The sequence below is a fragment of the Paramormyrops kingsleyae genome, chromosome 11 (genome assembly GCF_048594095.1).
Source record: "Paramormyrops kingsleyae isolate MSU_618 chromosome 11, PKINGS_0.4, whole genome shotgun sequence".
Lineage (NCBI taxonomy): Eukaryota > Metazoa > Chordata > Actinopteri > Osteoglossiformes > Mormyridae > Paramormyrops > Paramormyrops kingsleyae.
Window position 1 is genome coordinate 27,136,499 of NC_132807.1, and position 20,951 is coordinate 27,157,449.

A 20,951-nucleotide genomic window follows, 5' to 3' on the forward strand; every position below is an offset into this window, starting at 1 on the left:
GGGTGGCTCTCATTTCCTGTGCAATGCAAACTGTGTCCACAGTTTTTTGCAATGGTGCCACAGCAGCACAAAAGAACTTACAAAACCATGGTTTAGATATGTGTAACACCTATTTTTAAATGCTCACTGTATTTCCTGTTGTAGTGTAAGATCATCATTATAAAATAGATGAAATCGTGCTTTGGTATGTTCTGATCTTTTCAACAATATGACAACAATCAGACTAATCTTTGGATGTGTGTGTATGTGGATTGTGTTTATATTACACTGTGGGGACCAAAAGTCACCCATAATGTAATAAAAACCTGTTATTTTGACATTGTGACTGCTAAAAGTCTCGTACTTCGTTTGGTTACTTATGGTTAAGGTTAGTGTTTTCCCCCATAGAGTTTTCCCCCATAGAAATGAATGTAGAGTTCCCACAAAGATACAATTACAAACCTGTGTGTGTGTGACAGAGACCGTCAACCAATAAAAAAATTCAGCTGGACTAAAGCTCTGATGACTTTATATACGATGGCACTTAGTGTAGTGACTTATTAAATTTAAATAGCTGTGATGAGATCACAGACAAATACAGAAGCTTTACTTAATAGTGTTCAGCCCCAGTAATGAGGTTGTTAGAATAATGGCCTCTTAGGCACCTACAGATTTTTATGTTGATGCACAGTGGTGTTCAGTACCTGCAATGGAGTTGGGTTTTATAGTCGTGCTGTGTGATGTTCAGCACCCACAATGGCATATAGGTTTTTATAGCAATGTTCAGCGGTGTTCAGTACCTGTGATGAGGTAAGGGTGGTTACAGCACTTGCGCAGCTCCATCATGGTGTTAACCAGGTTGGGCACGTTGGCCTGGCCAGCACCTTTGGCCAGGAAGGAGAAGTTCTTCTCCAGGATGGCGCGGTAGTACTTCTTCTGGATGTTGGTGAGTTCCACCTCGATGATGGTCTCCTCCTTGGGCGCCAGCTTCTTCTCCACATCCTCCTTCAATCTCCGCAGCATCATTGGCTTCAGGATGGCCTGTAGCTTCTGGACCTGCATAGAGAATCAGGTACCTGCTGTCTGACAACAGGCTCCGGCAGGGTGCTTTTGCAACTACATAAGTACAGGATTATAATTCCCTTCAAAGGATTTCCCATATATCACAAAATTGGTTTAATCACATAATAGTCCAAATTAATATGCGATAGTCTGTGCTATCACAGCCTTCCTAAACCTCAAGATTAATTAACTCAGATACTTCACAGCATCCAAGAAACTGCATTGAGGAGGATGGAAAGGAAATCAGTTCTTGCGCTTCGCAGACACTGACAGCTAGGGGGTGCTGGAAGCCCCACACTGCTCCTACCTGCTCCTCCGTCTTCAGATCCCCAAACTCCTGCATGAAGGTGCTCTCTGAGGGGAAGCGTGAGGGCTCCAGGAAGTGCAGCAGGCTGAAGAGCTCCTCCACCGTGTTTTGGAGAGGCGTGCCTGTCAGGAGGACCTTGTGCTCCTGCAACGCAGCCGGCAAGACAATTAAGTTCTATCAATCGCAGGAAGACCGGGGCACGACGTAACCCCCACACAAAAACCCCAAGGCCGGCAGCTTCTGGGTCAGCTGATGTGCCCTCATCTGTCACATGACTCAAGCCAAGAGAAGGCAGTGACGAATCAGAGACCAGCTGTGGCCCACTCCCTGGCAGTGAATGAGGCTGTTATGAAAGACTAAATGCACGACTGTAGCTTCAAGGTTTCAAATCTGGAGAACTTCTCGGTCAATGAGTGTTTCACCCACATCCCACTGGTTACTCTGAAGGTTTGAGCTTCGATCCCACATCTACAGATACTGAATCCAAAAGTTTGGCCCAGGAATTATGGGTAAAGGGAAGCACAGCCACTCAGACAGAGCCCCGTGGTCTTCCCCTGCCTGCTGAGCTCCTCAGCACACCCACCAGATTCATGAGCTTGAAGCCCTCTAGCAGCTTGCAGTTCTTGTTTTTGAGGCGGTGGGCTTCATCGATGATGACACAGCGCCACTCCACGGCGTTGAGCTCTGGGCAGCCGCCCAGGATCATCTCGAAGGTGGTGATAATCGCCTGGAACCTGTAGGCCCCTCGGATCACTCGACCCTATGGCAAGAAGACCGCCAATGGGATCAGGGCCCAAGCAGGAACCAGAACAACCGAGCGGGCTGAAAAGTAATGCCTGACCATGTTGGTCACAGAGCCTATTCCAGATGAAGACCTTCTAGATTGGTATGGAATAATTAAATAAAATTGTGTGGCTGGCTGTGGTCTCAGACTTCCTGAATCAATTTAGACAAATGATACCATCTGAGGTGCTAAACACCAGAGCCAAACTTCGGTGAGGAACCAGGCTTTAGCTGACCTGGCTACTCATGCACAGAAAAACAGCACTGTGGTGGTGGTGGTTTTCAGGGACATCAATTTTCTCCTCTCAAGAAGGCACACTTTCCATGACAGCCATTCCTAACTCCTCCCCACACTTTCCATGATAGCCATTCCTAACTCCTCCCCACACTTTCCATGACAGCCATTCCTAACTCCTCCCCACACTTTCCATGACAGCCAGTCCTAACTCCTCCCCACACTTTCCATGACAGCCAGTCCTAACTCCTCCCCACACTTTCCATGACAGCCATTCCTAACTCCTCCCCACACTTTCCTGTTCCCCTTTCAAAATCCCCACCCCCCCCAAAAAATGGGAATCTCCCAGCATTCGGATCACCCATTCCCATATTTGGTCACAAACAGGATATCTGCCTTAGAAGCAGACCACCAACCACCCATGACACCAGTAAATATTATTAAATCCTTGCCCATAAAACATTTGACCAGCCTGCATAATTACACTCGCTAAATTACAGCCTTCAAAGCTAGAGAACAATGTTGCCGGTGAAGGAGCCCAATCTGACAGCACTTCGGGATGTGTTTGCATCAGTGTTGGCGGTTATGAAGACGACAGTCAGCTGACCTGCGAGTCCCTGAAGTACATCTCGTACTGCTGCAGCATCTGCCGGCTGACCATGCTGCCGTGATACACGATGATGTTTAGGTGCGTCCACGTGCGGAACTCGCGCTCCCAGTTGGCGATGGTGGAGAGGGGGGCGATGATGAGGAAGGGACCCCGGATGCCCGTGCGGTATATCTCCTCCAGAAACGTGATGGACTGGATGGTCTTGCCCAGGCCCATCTCGTCAGCCAGGATGCAGTTCCGTCTACAAGCCGGGGGGGATAATCAATTTTTCTTAGACAACCTCGATCCTTCACTTGCAGCCAGGACGTCTATTCTGACAGCAGAGGGACTCAGGCAGAGAAAATCAGGATTTTACAGCCAGATGGGTTTGTGTTCCCACACACTGGGGATAAATTATTGTCAGGGAGAGCAGAGACACACACACACACAAACACACACACACACACACATTCTGGATGCAGAATGTTAGTGTAAAACCACTAAAATGAATCAATACTGATAAATCATATAATATACAGTGCTGTGTAAGAGTGTTAGCCAGTGAAAGATATGTTTAAAACTATGATATTATATCTGTCAAAGTGTGTCAACTTAGCCAATTCAAAACCTACCCTATAGTCACCCCAGTATTTGTAGCAAACATCCAATAGATTTGTTGATTCAACCACTACCCCACCTTGTGTGGCTAATAAAGAACTCCTCGATTATTTTAATTAATTTAAATAATTAATTAAGTGAACTGAGTGTGAAATTTAACAAATATATGGAACAGCTGAGGTGCCCGAGGAGAGGTTTGGGAGCCCAAGCAGTGTTCATCTTGCCATCCAACAAGAAATCAGCAGAAGAAATTCTTGTCAAGTTTCACTGTGTTAGCTTTAGTCTGCATGTGTTCTAATGCTTTTTTTTTTCTCCTGGGCAAATGCACATTTACTATCCAGATAAATGGCCTTAAACATTTTCTTTGACTGCCGAAGACTGAATACTGTATATAACAGTGGGCTCTCTGAGTTTCCCTGGCTTGGTTTTCCTGTAGGGAATAAATTACTATTTTACAGCAGACCACCTAGACCTCACAAAAACACACACGCACACACACACACATGCACACACACGCACATGTAAGTCCCAACAGATGAAAGTGCGATTGCATTCCTGTTAATTAATTCCATCCCACTGGACGTCAGGCATGACCGAGCGCGACAGTGAAGCCAGCGGAGCTCAGCCCGTAACAGGCAGGTCTGGCACATGCCAGATGGCTTTCTCCATGGGAACGGCGGGCCGGATCGGCACCTCCATGCCCTCCTGCGCCCGCCCGTCGCCCCTGGCCCGCCGTGCCATTTAAAGCCGGCGGCGCAGTCAGGCCCAGACCGCCACCGCGCAGTGCCTGCGACCCACCTGTTGTACCAGTTGAACAGGAGCCAGTTGACGCCCTCCAGCTGGTAATCCCTGAGGCGGTTGCTGCTGCGGTATTCCCGGGATTGTTCCCTCTTCTTCCAGTGACTGGCCGGAGGCCGCTCCTGCCAAGGATAGAGAGACATGGAGAAGCTCTTTAGAAGCCAGTGCGCATCTACCGCATCCGGAACACGTTAAATTGTCTCTGCATCCCCCGTGTGGCGAATCCTCAGACTTAACAGCATAACGAGAGGGACAGGGTGTTAAAAATGAACGTCTGTTAGCAGCAGATGAGATCGGCTGGGCCCAAAACACATAAAAACACATTTTTAATACCTATCTCTGTAAAACTGTAGCAACAATCGCTGAATGGTTCAGTGAGTTATTACTCTGTAGCCGTGATCAGAAGGTTTCCGGCTCTAATCGCTGGGCTGGTAGACTGATTACTAGCAGTGCCGAAAGCACGACTAAACCAAGCTGGTTGCGTCACCACCATCGGATTTGTCGAAATGCACCGAGATACCAATGGTCTATGTCGAAATGCATGGATTATCTGAAGGAATAAAGGGTATATTCTATATATTATTCATCATTAGTGATACAGTATATCACGATTTATTGATGCATTCCTAATAACTCAGAACCTTCAAATAAATAAATGAAATTTCAAACCTCCCACTTAAAAAGTACTAGACAATGGCTGAATGGAATGGATCCATAAGGCAAATTTACACGAACAAATGCTAATTCTGCTAGCGTTTCATGCTAATATAACATGGTGTGCTAGCAGAAATTAGAACATATCTTAAATCATAATGGACACCGCATGAACAGTAAATAAGCGTGTCTTCGTTTTCACGTCACTGTCGCTCTCCAAACCCGCCGCCTTTCCGCATGAAGAAGTCTACATGTTCTCCCTGTGTTCTTGCATGTTCTCTCACACAGTTCAAAATCTGTAACTACCCTGTAGTGGATACGTATGGACCGGAGTCCCTGCTCCATGCCCTGTAATTGCTGGGATGTTCTTGCCATGACCCGGCACTGCCCTGGATGGCTGCAATAATGAATAACTATGATGGGTTTTAGCATTTCTTGCTTATTCTGTTATTTTGCATACAGCACAGGGTATTTAAACCGAATTATGCAAACCCATCATTTCCTTAAATTACATTTCATTTCCTTTCGTAATTTGCACCTCTGCTGGTTAATGGGGTTAAGCAGTCAATAGCGCCATACCCTACATAAGCGATGCAAATGTACAAAACGCTGGCAGGTATTTTTAGAGACTACTGTACAAGGCAAATAGCCGGCGTGCTATGTTCTACCTTTAAATAGGTCAGAAGAGGGGGGATAAAGAGAAAAAAAAAACTGCACGGAAGCAGATTTCCCGTAAACCCAAGGTCTGATATGGGGAAGCTCTGCTGTGCCGTGTGCATTACGGTACGCGCTACAAAACATTCCTGAATCCCACAGGAGCCCATTTGGGCTGTGATATCACCGGCCGTCCACGGCAATGAGGCTTCTGCATCCTCACATCCTCCATCCCAGGGGCAAGGACACCCTGGCAGATTCAGGGGGCCCAGTACTTTACAGGGATTTATATTAAAATTATGAAATGATATATAGAGTGACATTATAGGGTCCCAGAATTTCCAGCTATGCCCCTACTCCCTCCCTCTCAGCTTCGGCGGGGGGGGGGGGCTTGTCCACTCACCACCCTGCGGGGATCGGGCCGCGCCGCCTGCAGCTGCTCGAACTCCTCGATCTTGCTCTGGTCCACATCCTCCTTCAGCTCCCAGGTGCTGTCCTCGTAAGGTAGGGAACACCACTTCACCAGGTAGTATACCACAGGCTGGAAGGCGGGGGGGGAGGGGCGGGCAGTTAGTGTGGAGGAGCCACGGGGGGGGGCGCGGTCCGGAACCCGGACACAGGCCGGTATCGACCGGAAACGCGGCATGGACAGAGCGGTCACATGTCACTCGTCTGGCAGTGGGAGCGAGCAGACAGACTACCTCTCCAGTGTCCTTGTCTTCGCAGTATGATACCTCCAGCACCCTGTCCACCTCAACATAGTCAGGGTTAAAAGGCTCCTCGTCCATCTATAAAACGGGGGGGTGGGAGGGTAAGCTGAGTCATTCTGCTCTTGGTCACCATGGGGACTCACAGTTAAAACAGAGGGGTGGAGGGGGGTGGGGGGCTCTCTGCTGTACATGCTGGCACACACACACACACACACACACACACACAATCTCACTATAACATCTTTGTAATTAATAAACCCGAAGCCAGCACTGATTAATTCCAAACCCAGAGCAAAAAATGAGGCCAGGAGAAATTCTAGTTTCTTCTGGCGTTAACTTAACGATGAAGAATAATCACTAGTGACACTCGCACTCCTTCACGCACACGCACACACACACACACACAAAGCCGTGCGAGTGAGGATGGACGCTCTTACGTCAGCGAAGAAGTGAGCCCTCTGGGCCTGCTTTATCTTGAAACGCTTGATCTTCTGCTGGATGCGCTTGTCCTTCACCAGCTGTTGCTCTGTGGCCCACTCGCAGTGCAGATAGGAGCTGGGGGGGGCACAGGCACGCATGACGCAGCTCCAGCCCCCGACACATGGAAGATCTCAGCCTCACGCTACCTCAGTCACTCATTTAATTACTCTGCTACGAGACCAAGCCTGTGCACGAATCCAGTGCGGTGCATTCTTATGGATCCATTTATGATTTATCTGGAGAACAATGGCATTGCATGTGCAGCTCCCAGAGCGATATCCCTCTCCCCCATATCACCCCGGATTTCAACACCAGTTCAGTGAAAGTGGCACACACACAAGATACATTTATGTCTTTAATGGAAGGAATTTTAACACGCGGGAGAGGCAAGCACAGACCGGCCGCTCCCCACACCCAGAGATGCCCCCTTACCGCATGCTAACCACAAGACAGCAACAGCTAGTCTGTTAATTGGCTGTTCACTCCATACGAGCAGCTATTGCTATATTCATGGCAAAAGCTTGGCTATATATCACATAAATATATAGTAACCTAAAAAGGCAAAAACGTAACACACATGGACGGCAATAAAGAGATTACCTGACAGTTATAAGATTTTAAATAAGGTGCTTTACATTAGTCTTTGTTAAAAAAAATCTGGAATGACCTCTTTGGGTATTGGCTGGAAGAAACATTGTCTAATAGGTCTAAAAGAGGAGCAAACCATAAAAGTATGCCAAAGGGCAATGACATATGTGGCATACAGGAGATTCCTCACCTGTGAGTAAAAACGTGTGTGAGCCAAGCATGACCTAAACAGCACCGGGTGCAAACGATCTGTTCCCAATGGCTACTGAACCCGACTGCTGGAGACGGCCAGTGTTAACATGCGTACTTGGAGAAGACTTACTAGTTTTTGTACTTTACAAAGTACTCCTCAAGCTCGACCACGACTCCGGGAGACACCTGGAGGAAAAGGGCGGAGCGTTACCATGACAACGGGAGTGGCGAGCGGCTCGGGCCTTCTGTGTGAGCGATGGCCTCGGAGACAGCCGGCGCGGTACCTCTCTCTTCCCCACGCGCGACGACATTATCTTATCGACAACCGCGGCATCCTCCTCGCTGGGGTTCTCCTGCGGGAACAGAGATGGGACTGAAGTGGGGAGAACGGACCTTTGGTACATCCTGGAGGAGTGACGAGTGATGTTGGGGGGAGGCGGTGGGGGTCTGAGGAAGAGTGCACGTCAGGCCTGAAAAGCTTTTATCAAGATCTTGCAGGGAAGGGAAAACCAATCAAATCAACACACCTGCATTTCATTACCAACAAAAGCAAAGTGCGTTTCTCATGTTTCTGGAAATTTTAAATATCTCAGCAAAATCTGACAGTTTAAATTAACACACCCCCCCCTCAAGGATACGCCTAATATCAGCCAAAAGTATAGTTTGACGCTTGAGACGCAATGACACCGCTGTCTGCAAGCTGCATGAAAGAACTTGTGACATCCAAGGTATTAGATGACTGTTACTACAGATGTCTGACCCTTTAATAACTGCACTACTTGCTGCAGCTTGGTCAGTGAGGCCTGGCGTAGCAGGCCTGCCCGACTACCTGGCCTCCAGTGTGCAATACTCACCACGAAGAGCTGCACGGCCGGCTCCTTCGGGCCAGCGCTGGATGTCTTCTTCGCTTTGACGATCATCTTTACCTCCTCGTCCGACAGCCTCGACTCTCCATCCTCAGCGTACTTCTTCCTCTTCACCTGCCGGTTCGATCTTCTCTTCTGAGGGAACCAAGGGCAGCACGTTATTCACCTCGATAACTGGCTTAGCTGGGGGCTTGGGAGATTTATCCTACTTGAATAAACTTTTCATGTATTCGTTGACTGTCATGTGACCTGTGACGGTGCTGTGCGAGCCCATTGGTTGCTCAAATTTACACAACCACATGAACCTTACACAGGATGAGCTGCACGCCAGCAGATCTCCACAGGTATGTGGGGGGTGGGGTGGGCACAGAGCTCCTTCATGATTGTTTAGTGCAAGAGCAGAGCCAGCCTGTCAAACCAATCCACCTGCCCCCACTCACAACTCACAACTGACCAATCACCCAAAATGAGTCATCAACAGAAATACTAATTAAGCCAGAGACGTGACTCTACTGGAACTGCGGGAGTGCGAGCCTGGAGGGAGCCCCCTCCTCAGCCAAGCAACTACATTTCTGTTCCTCAGGTACCTGACAGGTTCCTCCTTACTCTTTCGGCACTGCAGTGCCACAGCCAGATGGGCCTGGGGTCACTGCTTGGAAATGGCACAGGGACACGTTCACATTTACATTATTCAGAGGACGCTTTGGTCCGAAGTGGCGAATGAGGGAGGAAATCTTGGGGTCAGTGAGCAGAAGCCCTGCATCCAGTGCCGATGGAGCGCTTAGGGATAATTAAAGGCCCAGCAGTGATGCAATTACCCCGCTGGTACACTGGATTCAAACCCACAACCCCCCGGACACAGGCTCAGCTCCCTATAACAGACTGGCCAGCACAGAAGTCAGATGTCTCACCGAGTCGTCCTCCTTAGTTGACCGCCGCGGGGGGTGCTCATCCTCAGACAAGTCCTCAGAAGACTCATTCTTCCGTTTTTTCTTCTTCCCGAACTTGATGACTATTTTCCTGGAAAAGAGTTTTCAGGGAAAGCCATTAGGCTCATGGGAGGAGCGGGGGGAAAAAAACTACAAAGGAAAAAGGTCGAAGGAAAAAAAACAGAGGAAATTCATATGAAGGGAACCCACACAGGGTCATTTCAGGGGATCTAGGCAAGTCCATAGCCAGAAATACATTTTTTTTTTTTGGGGGGGGGGAGGGGGGTGTCCCCTTTAACAGATTTTTGCTGACCATGGGGTGAGGGAGTGTCTTGGTAGATTTTGCCGGATTGGAGGGATTCTCACTCAGCAGATTATTATTTTCTCGTGGAAGTGTCTGTGCTTTAATATATTCTTGTATGAATACTGCATCATTGCATTACTGTATGCGTTTTATGTTTGTGTCTATCATTATTGGTGATAGACAACAGTTTTCTCAATCTTGAAACCTCACTGGCGCCCGCTTTTGCTGATCTGGGCACTGTTCCGAATGATCGGGCCCTAGGCGCTGCCCACTTTGCCTATGCTTAGATTCAGACCTGGATCCACAGAGTTCATTTTCCAGGATGGAAGCCATGCTGCATTGGGAAATCAGTGAATCAGGGAGACAATTTTTTTTTTTTTAATTCACGGAGGTGTCGTCAAAGATTCGGAAGGGACAGATGTGCCAGATGAAGACTGCGTGGGGTACACCGAGTGGCTTCTTACACACCAGCCTACACACAGCTGTTCCTTTCCAGTGGAGTGGGGGGGGGGGGCAAAAAACGGCAGCCTTACAGATTCATCAAACAAGAACTAATCGCTTTAAGGGTCTAAGATCAGAGGCAAGAATCCCGCTGCTCCCCGCGTGTCTGCCAGCATCAGAGGTGGTGATCAATAAGATGGAGGATACCACGGCGGATCAGACTGACGCCACGTACAAGGATGGATCGGCAAAAAAAAACAAAACTGCATTTCACGAACTGCGTGAGGACGCGACCTGCATTTATCGTGTGCTAATGAGATCAGCCTCCCCGTCTACCCCAAAGCTCGAACTGTCGCAAGTATCCAAATTCTCATACACCCAGAATTATTAAATAAGGAAAATGATACAAAAAAAAGCAGGAAGAGCAATGCGTTAAAAATGCTGAGTGCAGTTCCCCGAAAACCTGTAAAGTGACTGCAAGCGGTCATTATTCTTAGTGAACTTAAATGAGCGCCCATCTTAATTATCGGCTCATTAGCGGGTGAGTCGTCTGTGAGGGACGGGGTCACTGAGGAGGACGATTAAAGCCAACCACGCTCAATACCGACACTGGCAGGGTGCTGGAGGTCTGGTGTCACGCGATCACCTGATGCAGTGACGAGGAGGATGGTGGAAGGTGGAGAGGTAAGAGAGAGGAAAGGAGAATGTGGCCTGGAGCCAGGACTCCGGAAGGTCTCCTCCTGGCTTCTGTATGAAGCATGCTTAGACAAGGAAAGCTCTCTCTGTCTGTACCTCTCTCACACATGTCCTTCCCATTAAGTGGTGGCCACGCCCCCTGAGTGACATCACCCTGCCCACCCCTGACAGAGCTGAGGCACAGTGAGGACACCCTCACAGGGGGTTTACAGTCCTCCGCTAAAGGAGCCAATAAAAACCCAGCTTTGTCTCATTTGTATGGAGCGCATTTGGACATCACAGCGGGGGGGGGAATTTATATTTTCGAGGGGATTGGAGCCCTTCACCGGGGGACGGCCGAAGGCCATGGTTCCCCTCGTTTCCTCTTCCTGCAACCCAACCCGGGTCCCCTTCAGCACTGGGACCAGTGCACACGCAGCTGCCTGGTGAGAATTTGGCCTGACGTGGAAAAGCTGAACGAACAAGGCCAGGGGAAACTGTGGGGCAGACAGGCACCACCGGGGTGGGTGGGCTCAGCGTGGAGCTGCAGACGCTACAGAATGTTCCGGATGGCTGAATCCCCTCCTGTCCGCGACGCCTATGCAGGCAGGAAGGGCTTCTCTGCTTCCCTCACCAGACAGTTCCTAGAAAGCTCTGAGGACCTGGGGGGGGTTCGTGCATGAGGGCCTGATGATCTGGAGGCCCGGAGACGGCTGGCATACGCCGGCCGCATGTGTTTGGCATGTCTGTGCTCTAACCGCTCACAAAGCCCCAGAGGTCTCCCTTTGAAGCTCCCTGGCCCATAATGGTACACGTCAGGCAGACTGTTTACACACTGTGCACAACGGGAGGAATGCTGGGAACTCCCATGAAGCCGTGCGTTCGGCGCTGCCGCAGACTGCTCATTTACCAGTGGCGGTGCTGATCACGATAATGTCATGGGAGCTGCTGGATACGGACGAAAAGATGGCGGATGAACACGCCGTCCTCAGACAATGGCGCCTCTCAGAGAATCTGGCAGAAATTCCTCCGTATAAATAAATCTGAAACAGTGTCAGACAGATCGCAGAACCCGTGCGAGCGATCTACAGGAACCCCCACCCTCTGTGGCGTGCGTGCGCACACACACACACACACACACACACACACACACAGCAGATCCATGACTGTCATTGCAGAGTTGATGACAGGCCACACTCAGGGCACCTCTAGTTATGGAGGCAGCTCTGCCGGGACACTTTTTGGCTGATCTCCCCTCCCTCATGGCTGCCTGAGATGCCCCAGGCGACGGCAGCCCATGGAGATGGACAGACACGTCTGCTGCAGTGCATCCTGGGAGCTGATGCCTCCTATGGCCACCCCGCGATGGGACAGAATGACGGAGCGCAGCAGTCGCGAAGCCCACTCTCATCTGTTTACCACGTGACCGACGAGCCGTTCCTCAGTGTGTCCTATCTGCTCACTGCGTTCGTGCTGTCGGTCACGTTCGCCGTGACACTCGTCACTCCGCACACAGCCTCAGAGGGTGCAGTGCCCAGCGACCGTATGCAACGCATGAGCCGGTACAGAAATGCCACAAAGCCAACATCTTAAGCTAATATCCTCCCAGGATCAGAATCAGAATCTTTCCTGCCACATGACCAGGGCTGTTGGAATTTTTTGTTGGCATAGTTTGCTACCGAAAACAGCATGACAATAGACAACTAACAATTAGGGCATAACGAGAATGGAGAATAAATACACGACACAAGATACACGTCAGTGAGGCACAAACTACCGAGAAATCTCAGCTCCCACTGCTTCTAAAGCAAAAGTGTACAAACACACACGATCTGCTCTGAAACGGTTACGCCTGACGGCATCTTCACCCACGAATCCCCTTCTTTTTCCACAACTGGCTTCGTTGTCATGTTGTTCACTGCGCAGTAACAGGTTGGCAGATGAGGGCAAGGCTGTCAAGTCGTGACTTGAAATGAAAGCGTTCCAGTTCTGGAGATGAGCTACAGGCAAAATCATTTACGCCTTAAAAAAAGGAGAAAATCCTCCCCCCCCCCCCCCCCCCCGACTTGTCGCAGACAGACACTTTCAACGGCCGACAGCGACGTTTCTCTGACAGCATGCCGTGCTGGAGACAGGCTGTCCCCAGTACACTAGCTGCTCAGAAACGGATTGTGGAGTTTCCCAAAATAAATAAATAAAATGTCTGACAGAGTATTCATAGCAGCAAAATGGGTTTTACGAGAAAGGATTTTTAAATTGTTTTTTTTTTTTTTATCATAATGTAGTCCAGAAACCAGGTAGGACAGAAGATAATGATGTGTCCTTATTGCTGGCCATTAAAGTCCCATAAGCACTCCGGTGTTGGACACTATAGAGGAGAAGAGAAAAAAAACCCTCATTTAAAACATTAACTCTCATAAATTCATGAAAACGTGAAAAGTCACACTAAATTCACGTGTGAGCAAAGAAATTATATTGAATTCATGCATTAGAAAAAGGAACGGCCAACACGCAATGTAAATTTGCATTTTGTTTTCGCGAAATACGTCATAAAGCTTGTGGATGTCTTGCGCTGGCCGAAGAAATGACAGGAAGCCTGAGCCGATTATGCTGAGTCAATGCTGCTCCAGCACAGGTTAGCTCTGGGTAACCGGGTCAAGTCAGGCTACCTATGGGAGCCCTTCCAAGACCCCCCCACAGCACCCAGGAGCGACCCAGCATGAGGGGCATTTGGAAGGAACTTTCAGCTCCATTGCTCCCAAAAAGAATATGAAATTTGCACACGAGTCCCACTACATAAAACTAAGCTTCTGTCTACAATGCAATGAGGAGACTCAATTCACTGACATTCCTATGATCCAAGTCCTGTCTGAGCCTGGGAATGTGCTCTGACCTGCTCTGCTCTTATGGCAAAAGAAGAGGGACATTTCCAGCGTCTGACTTGTTCCTCTTATACCTTGCCATTTAGCTAGCCTCATATACCCTTGCCATTTAGCTAGCCTCATATACCCTTGCCATTTAGCTAGCCTCATATACCCTTGCCATTTAACTCTCTTGTCTGGGGGCCCTACATAATCCTGCAGATCACAGTGGGAGTCACCGCCGACGGGGGGGGCTGCTCCCTCGTGGCCTCAGAGCCGCTGGCTCCTCCCCACTGTCTGGATTCCATGCAAAGATCCGGCCTGATCTCCGACCCACCACTGCAGCACGTGGCTTGGCCTAGTTGGCTCGAGGCCCAGCATTCTGCATGGGCCGAGAGCCGGGCCGCGCTACCCCCAACCAGCCAGCCCCACACCGCGAGGAAGATCCTGGGTTTGGCCCCTCAGATGTAATAAGCCCTCAACCGAAAACCTCAGCTTAATGTTGTGCTGTCTCTCGGCGGAAACACAACTGGCAGGTTACTACACAAAAGGGCTTCCAAAATGCCCGGCTGGGCCGCACAGTGCTGCCCTGGTTCTTGGTAATACCCGGAATTGGAGTTTGGAACTGGACTGACATGGAAGGGCAAGAACGCGTCCTCTGCTGCCTCCGTCAACCAACACTGTCTTATAAAAGGAAAGCTGTCATGTATATCGCCTTTTTTTATAACAAAATGTTAGTTGTGAGGAACGTGTTAGGCACATGTAGAGAATTCCCATGATACGGTTAAAGAGGTTGAAGTTCCGGATTTTACGGAAAACCGGAGCTCTGCCTGACTAATCCCTGGGCACAGGATTACATTAACAGCACCGCAAGCGAGTATGTCAGCCAGCCACACAGAGGGCCCCGCGATGCTGCACTGGCAGACGGGCGTGCCTTAGGTGTACGGACTGCTGTCCCCTCTCCCCCCCGGGGGTCATGCTTGAGGATACAAAGCAGCCACAGGTGCTACAGGGAGGGCGAGAGTCCTGATCAGGGTGCTTAAGGGAAATGCCTTTAAGCAAAGAGCCAGCCAATGAAAGTCTTCGAGATCCATGATCCTATAGATCAGATGGCCGACCATTCCCTTCCTGATAGGCTTACACCTGAAATGGCGAAACAGGACGACTCAGCCGGAGAACAATGAGGCCCAAACAAAGCTCACGATGTCAGTGAGAGCGCGGCCAGAAAGCAGGCCAGGTGGGTTACTAGGAGACAGCCACTGGTCGCGGTTAATAAGTCACCACAGTGTATTCTGGCCGACTGTACAGACCAGCGCTCCGCTGTACAACAGGCCGGCCACCTTAACTAGGAATTAGGGAAGAACTTTTAATAATTTAAATGAAGGACAAAAATCTATAAGTTGATAAGTAACCTTATATCCCGTAATGAGAGACGGGTTCCATGTGTAAGCTCAGGGACAATGAGATCAAATGAAAACCAGCACTCCCCGTGGGCTCTGAGGGTCAGAACCGGCCCGGACCAGTTTGGAACAAAGCACTGAGAAACCGTCAATATACACGCTAAAGTAATAGACTGCAGTGAGTTTTTCCTCTGGTCCCGGTCAGCCAACGCAGCAGTTCAGGCTGGTCAAAGTGAAACGACGGACTCAATGGTGTCGGGCTGGTTTTGGAGGGGGGGCCTAACCAACTCTGACTGTAGGGCCTGCTGTGTTTCCACCACTCATGTAGGGTCAAATCGTGCTGGATAATCCCAACCCGTTATGCTCCATCCACCCAACTTCCACATGGAGATGATGGCACTGGATTGATGGCTCTTCTGGAAACATCCGGCCTATGTAGGGGAGGTTCTTACAACCTTGGCTATCCTCACAGAACCCACCGTGGCTCGACATAGACCGGTGAAGGAAGCACGGATGCCCCACTGCCCCTCTAAAGAGACCAAACAGGGCCATCGGAATGCCACCACAGAAGATGTCTTTTAGGCTTATTCACGAAATGCTGAATCAGGAGAGAAACTCATCTTTCTGTAGCGACTCTCATAAGAGTGTTGATAGGGTCGCCTCTGGTTCTTACGGCAATGGTCACCAGGGTGATGAGGAATGTGAGGCAGGGGTTATCGCCAGACTGTGGGGGGTGGCGGGGAGGGGGCAGCAGATATAATATTACTTAGCTTTAATCCACGGCCCCTTAAGAAGCATTCCACCCTGCACCTCCCTAAGGCACACACATACTCTGATAAGGGGATCAGAACCTGCAAACATAACACCGCCGGCCATCCCCAGGAGGGCTGCATTTAACACACACCCCATGGGATTGTGGGTAAATTTCACAATCTATTAAAAGAGAGTTACAGAAGCAACATGACTCATCCCACAGTGAAAAATAGTCAATCTGATGTGTTCTGTCCTCTTCGATTCCGCTCCGGTGTGCTAAGATTTTTCTCCTTCACTCATGCGAAAACGTCACTGAAATCAAATGACTGATTTACGATGCACCTTGACCCGCTGGGATCCTTACATCATTATAGAAGTAAACCAATGGGCCTAGATACTCCAGTGTGTAAGTGGGAGAAGCAAAGGGCCAGAGCAGACCCTGCAGGCCTCAGTGCAGTCTACGCAGAACCGGAGCCCCGACGTGAAGGCCCACCGCGCTGAGAGCTGGGCTGTGCCCGGCACAGACACCATTAACTCTGTTAATTCTGTGTCCCACTGCTCCCCCACCTTACACTTAGGGCACTTGTTCAGTTTAATGGTTTTCCTGCCAGCAGCGGGAACTGAACACTGCTTGACCCAGGTGGGGGCCGAACACAGCTCCCTGTCTCAACATGCCTCAGAACATCCTTCCAGAAAAACACCTTGGCTGATTTTAATAAGCAGTAACGTTAATGACTGAGGCTACAGTCAGGTATCAGACCCTCTACCTCACACATACCAAAGCAACCGATCACTTATTAAAGAAATATAAACGCGCAAATAATACAACAGTAAAGTTACCAAGTTTTTATTTAAATAAACTCTCTGTGTTTTGTTTCTTTGCATTCTCAAGACAAAGCAAACTACTAAACGTGAAAAGCAACTTAAGACTCATGCATTTTCAGTAAATTGAACCAAATGGGAAGAACTAGGCATAACACCTGAAAATCACAAAACAAACAGCACTACTGAAGTAACAGTCATACTTTTTCTTTTCACCACAGAAAAAGGGAGACAGATCAGTCAGAATTTAAACTGAAGGCTTATCTTAATTAATAATAATAAATCACCCAAACGTGGTATTTCCCAGCTGCACTCATTCTGATGCACCCATTCTACAGCCAGTCTGGAGCCAACTCCCAGTTGGTGATGGCGATCCTGCGTGCTACCGCTGCAGTCACGCAGCCAGCTGCACTCACGACATCTAGCTGCACCGCTGCAGCACCTGAGCCTCGCTCCATCGCACCGAGCTCCAGTAATTAATGGGCCCTAAGGCTTGAGCTGTTGGAGAAAACAATAATCACATAGCAGACATGCCAACACGTGTTTACTATCCTCTAAACCAGGGACCTCACAGTTCCTATCGGATGCTCCTAGGGACATTCTGAGCAAATTGTCACAAATCCGAGTAACGTAAACCTCATGCCGACTGGTGTGATCCGGGAGACCGGGGCCACAGGGCTCGAGCAAAGAAGACAATTAAATAACCCCTCAAAAATCTGTTAATCGGGCACCCTGGAAGGAAGCAACTGATGGGTAGGCACTGAGAGCCATGAGGGTACACTGTGGATTTACAGATACAGCGTGGCTATGACATTAATTCCAAAAGCCTGACTAGAGGCTGATAAACAGCTTGTTCTTGGCATAAACGGCCACTCGGACTTTACTGGCACCCGGACGTGCAGCTACACAATGCAGTACTCAATATTCTCTTCAATTCACTGAGGAGCAACTGTCCCCCCAATAAACAAACGGCTCAAAGCTTGCCCGGTGTCCAGCGATGTAAGTTTGGGGGCAGACCGGTGGAGCCCGAGGAGCGGATGGCTCCGGAACCACACGCACTTCCTCTGGCCCCAGATGGGCCATTCACTCACCCGATCTTCGCCTTCTGTTTGGGCTTGGAAGAAGCAACTATCCGCACCGACTTGATGGACTTCTGCTTGGGCCGGGCCCTGCTGGCACGGTGCGCCTTGTGTCCTGAAGAGGAGGGGAAACTCTCGGGACTCATGACCCGTGGAATGTTCTTCTCACCCCGTTCCCGGGCCTTGGCGATGGCCTCCGAGATGATCCGGTTGGCCTTCTCTTGCTTGTCTTCCAGCTTCGACTCCATTAGCGCCGACTTCTTCAGGGTCCTCTTCTCCAAAGAGGAAGAGCAGGATGACGACGATGACGACGATGAAGAAGAGGAAGATGACGAACTGCTCTTTACTGGAGTGCTGACGACTCGCGTGTGGTTGCTGGAACCATTAGTGTTCTTAGGGGGCTGAAGGACAAAATGAAGATGAATGGAAACAAATCTTATTATCAGCAGCAATCTCATATAATAAATTACACACAGACCCGGAGCATTCAGAACAACGGCCATCAACTTCCCTCTAGCTGTACTTACTATTTTAATTTCTGAGGACAACATCAACAAGTCATTACCTAATCTCATTCCTCTGCTTAAGATGGGGCCCTCAAGGTCACTTTAAGTACCCAACACATTCCCTGCATCTGAAACAAGGGAGTAGGTTTTGATTCAATCTTGGTAGACACCAAATCAGCCCCAAACCTCTTGCCCTCCCTCAACACAAATGGTACTCCTACAATACTGGTAGTAATGCATCCCTACTGTCCATACCCAAATCTACACCCTTAATCTGAAACACTGCTGGACAAAACAGTGCGGCTTTCTTGACATTGAATCACCGCTGGTGATTCCACCCGGTAACCCCAATCCAAGGCTCGAGGCTACAGCACAACAAGGGTAGCATCTGCCACAGCACGTATAGATTAACAGCAGCGTTTAAAGCCCGAGACTGCATTCAAGATCCCCTCCCTTGTTATAGAAATGTCAGGGGAGCTTAAAAGGGATCGCTGATGCTGCCAGATCATCTCCGTAATTTAGTGGTGTTCTGCAGTCTGATATTCTGCCCGTCCCATCTCCGTGACAGGTTTAGAGGTTTACGCGGGAGGATCGTGCCCCATTCATCACAGACTCTGAAAGGGTACCGCTGTCATGAAACAGCCGTGTGACCCGGTCTCAACACGTGATACGAGCCAAAACAAAACTGGCTCTCAGATGAGAATGTAAGTCGACTTGCCACAAAAATGGATCAGCGAATGACTCGCAGTCATAACCCCCACCCGCCGAACTCAGTCAGCCCCCTCCCCCTTCAGCCCTAAGGGACTCCAGCAGCCCCCATTTTCATTTCACTTCACCACTGATGAAGGTATAAAAGTCAGGTGGTAAACAGGCTCACCTGGAGTTTCAGGGCTGCTGGTTAGTCCTTAACTAAGAAAAGCGACCATTAAATCTGCAAGAGCGCCTCTCTTTATAAATAAAACCGAGCTCCTGCAAAAAACCCACCACATGCGTGGCGAGAGGCCCACGTTTATTCTACAGCGCATGGGGACCACAGGCGAAGTGTTCCGGTCCATTTACACCGAAACCGGAGCAGCACGTTAAGCCAGAATGTGGAGAAGCTGCCCATCCGTGCATCTTCCCACCAACATAGACTTGTAACCCGTGTGTGTGTGTGTGTGTGTGTGGTGGGGGGGGGGGGCAGCTTGTATGGGAAAAACATGCAAGCCACGCACACAGCACAGAAGGGGGGGGATTCAGAGGGAGGAGGACAGGAAGCATAGCGTAACCGCCGCACCGAGCTCCTTCTCCTTGGAGCGACAAAGGAGGACCTGAAATATGCAGTCCCCTTCCTCCACCCCCTCAAAGACCCAACACGCACACACAGACGGTAAGAAAGATGTGCACACGTCACACCACGTGTCTCTAGGTCTCCTCTAGTGTGACAGGACTCACTTCTGTTTACGTGAAGCAGCTGGCCACTTATCCATGGCGGTGACATGGCTAAAGGCTGCCGGACATGAGGGAGGAGGAACGGACACACAGTCCTGACACGGCTTTGTGAGCGGGCTCCACCCACCAGCAAACATGCTTAATAAGGGTTAAACCTAATGCGAACACGCCGGATGCACACCACCATGCCAAGGCCAGATCCTACCGGCCGAACGTAAAGAATTAACCAGAACCGTAGGGACAAAGAGGAACGAGGTGGATTGGGGGGGGGGGGGGGTTGTTAAAACAGCGATTCATTTGGAAGATAAACAAGGCCTTGGCTGTTTTTTTGCTTTTAATTTCAAGTGAGAGGCTAAACGACTAAATCGAGCGATTAGACAAGCTCCGGAATGTTCTCACAGACACAGGATGGGTTTGAATAAACGAAAAAAAAGGACAATAACAAGCTGGGAAAAGGTGGGGGGGATGCAAATGGCTGCGAACGGCACACTGCAGCTGTATAATACACCTATAAATAACTGCTAACGAAGCCTGCCAGCACTGCGGCCGGCCCCAGCTTTCCGGCACCGCGCCGCCCCGCCGGCGTCTCCGGGGGTCATAAAAAAGGAAACAAAAAAAAAAAAACAGCAGCACGGGTACCAGGACGGCGGTACGGCCTGATCACTCACGGAACAGAGTGGACCAAGCCACTGGATAATATTTCAGACACACGTGATAACCTGACAACACAAACACTGGCCCACTGCAGCACTGGGGGGTGAGGGGGGTGGGGGGAGGTGAGGGGGGGGGGGGGGGTGGTGTGGCTGGGGAAGGGGAGGGAGAGGGAGTGGAGCTCATGAGAAAGACGTAAAGAGAAAGTGTTAAGCATGCCACCTTAAGGCCTGCCGCAGCTAAACAAATGAGGAGGAAGGAGAGGGAAAAAAAAAACACAGGCAGCTGCAACGAGATCAAGATGGCGGAGGCTGCCGCATGAGGCAGTGGCGGGGGAGGCTGCCGAGTTCCTGTGCGCCCCTCCTCCCCTCCTCCGGGCTGCCTGCTCGGCTCACACTCACCCTTCCTCTTGGCCTCTTCACCGTAGACATTTTTCTTTTCCTTTACTCCCTCCCCCGGCCGCCTAACAAAAGCCTGGTCCTTTCGCTGGGATTTTCTCCCCCCTCGGGTTCCCGCCGTCGCGCTTCCTTTAGCCGCTTCTTCCAAGCCCCCGCTCCAGAGCCCTCCCCCCCCACCCCACCACA

General features: G+C 49.9%; 1 protein-coding gene across 3 annotated transcripts in view; it reads right to left on the reverse strand.

Moving 5' to 3' along the window:
- Positions 1-20,951, reverse strand: part of chd9 (chromodomain helicase DNA binding protein 9) — a 53,227-nt gene that overhangs the window by 18,235 nt on the left and 14,041 nt on the right. For 2 of the 3 annotated variants that reach the window (XM_023790355.2, XM_072718354.1), the window contains exons 1-14: positions 20,769-20,934; positions 17,792-18,180; positions 9,427-9,535; positions 8,504-8,650; positions 7,934-8,002; positions 7,780-7,835; positions 6,827-6,944; positions 6,381-6,467; positions 6,083-6,220; positions 4,372-4,493; positions 2,974-3,217; positions 1,932-2,108; positions 1,349-1,492; positions 780-1,035 (exon numbers count right to left, since the gene is read on the reverse strand). In XM_023790355.2, the coding sequence (XP_023646123.2) occupies positions 780-1,035; positions 1,349-1,492; positions 1,932-2,108; positions 2,974-3,217; positions 4,372-4,493; positions 6,083-6,220; positions 6,381-6,467; positions 6,827-6,944; positions 7,780-7,835; positions 7,934-8,002; positions 8,504-8,650; positions 9,427-9,535; positions 17,792-18,180; positions 20,769-20,798 (2,086 nt within the window). In that variant the 5' untranslated portion in view covers positions 20,799-20,934. Of the gene's footprint in view, positions 1-779; positions 1,036-1,348; positions 1,493-1,931; positions 2,109-2,973; positions 3,218-4,371; positions 4,494-6,082; positions 6,221-6,380; positions 6,468-6,826; positions 6,945-7,779; positions 7,836-7,933; positions 8,003-8,503; positions 8,651-9,426; positions 9,536-17,791; positions 18,181-20,768; positions 20,935-20,951 lie in introns of those variants that run through there. The other variant, XM_072718355.1, reaches the window with a different exon arrangement.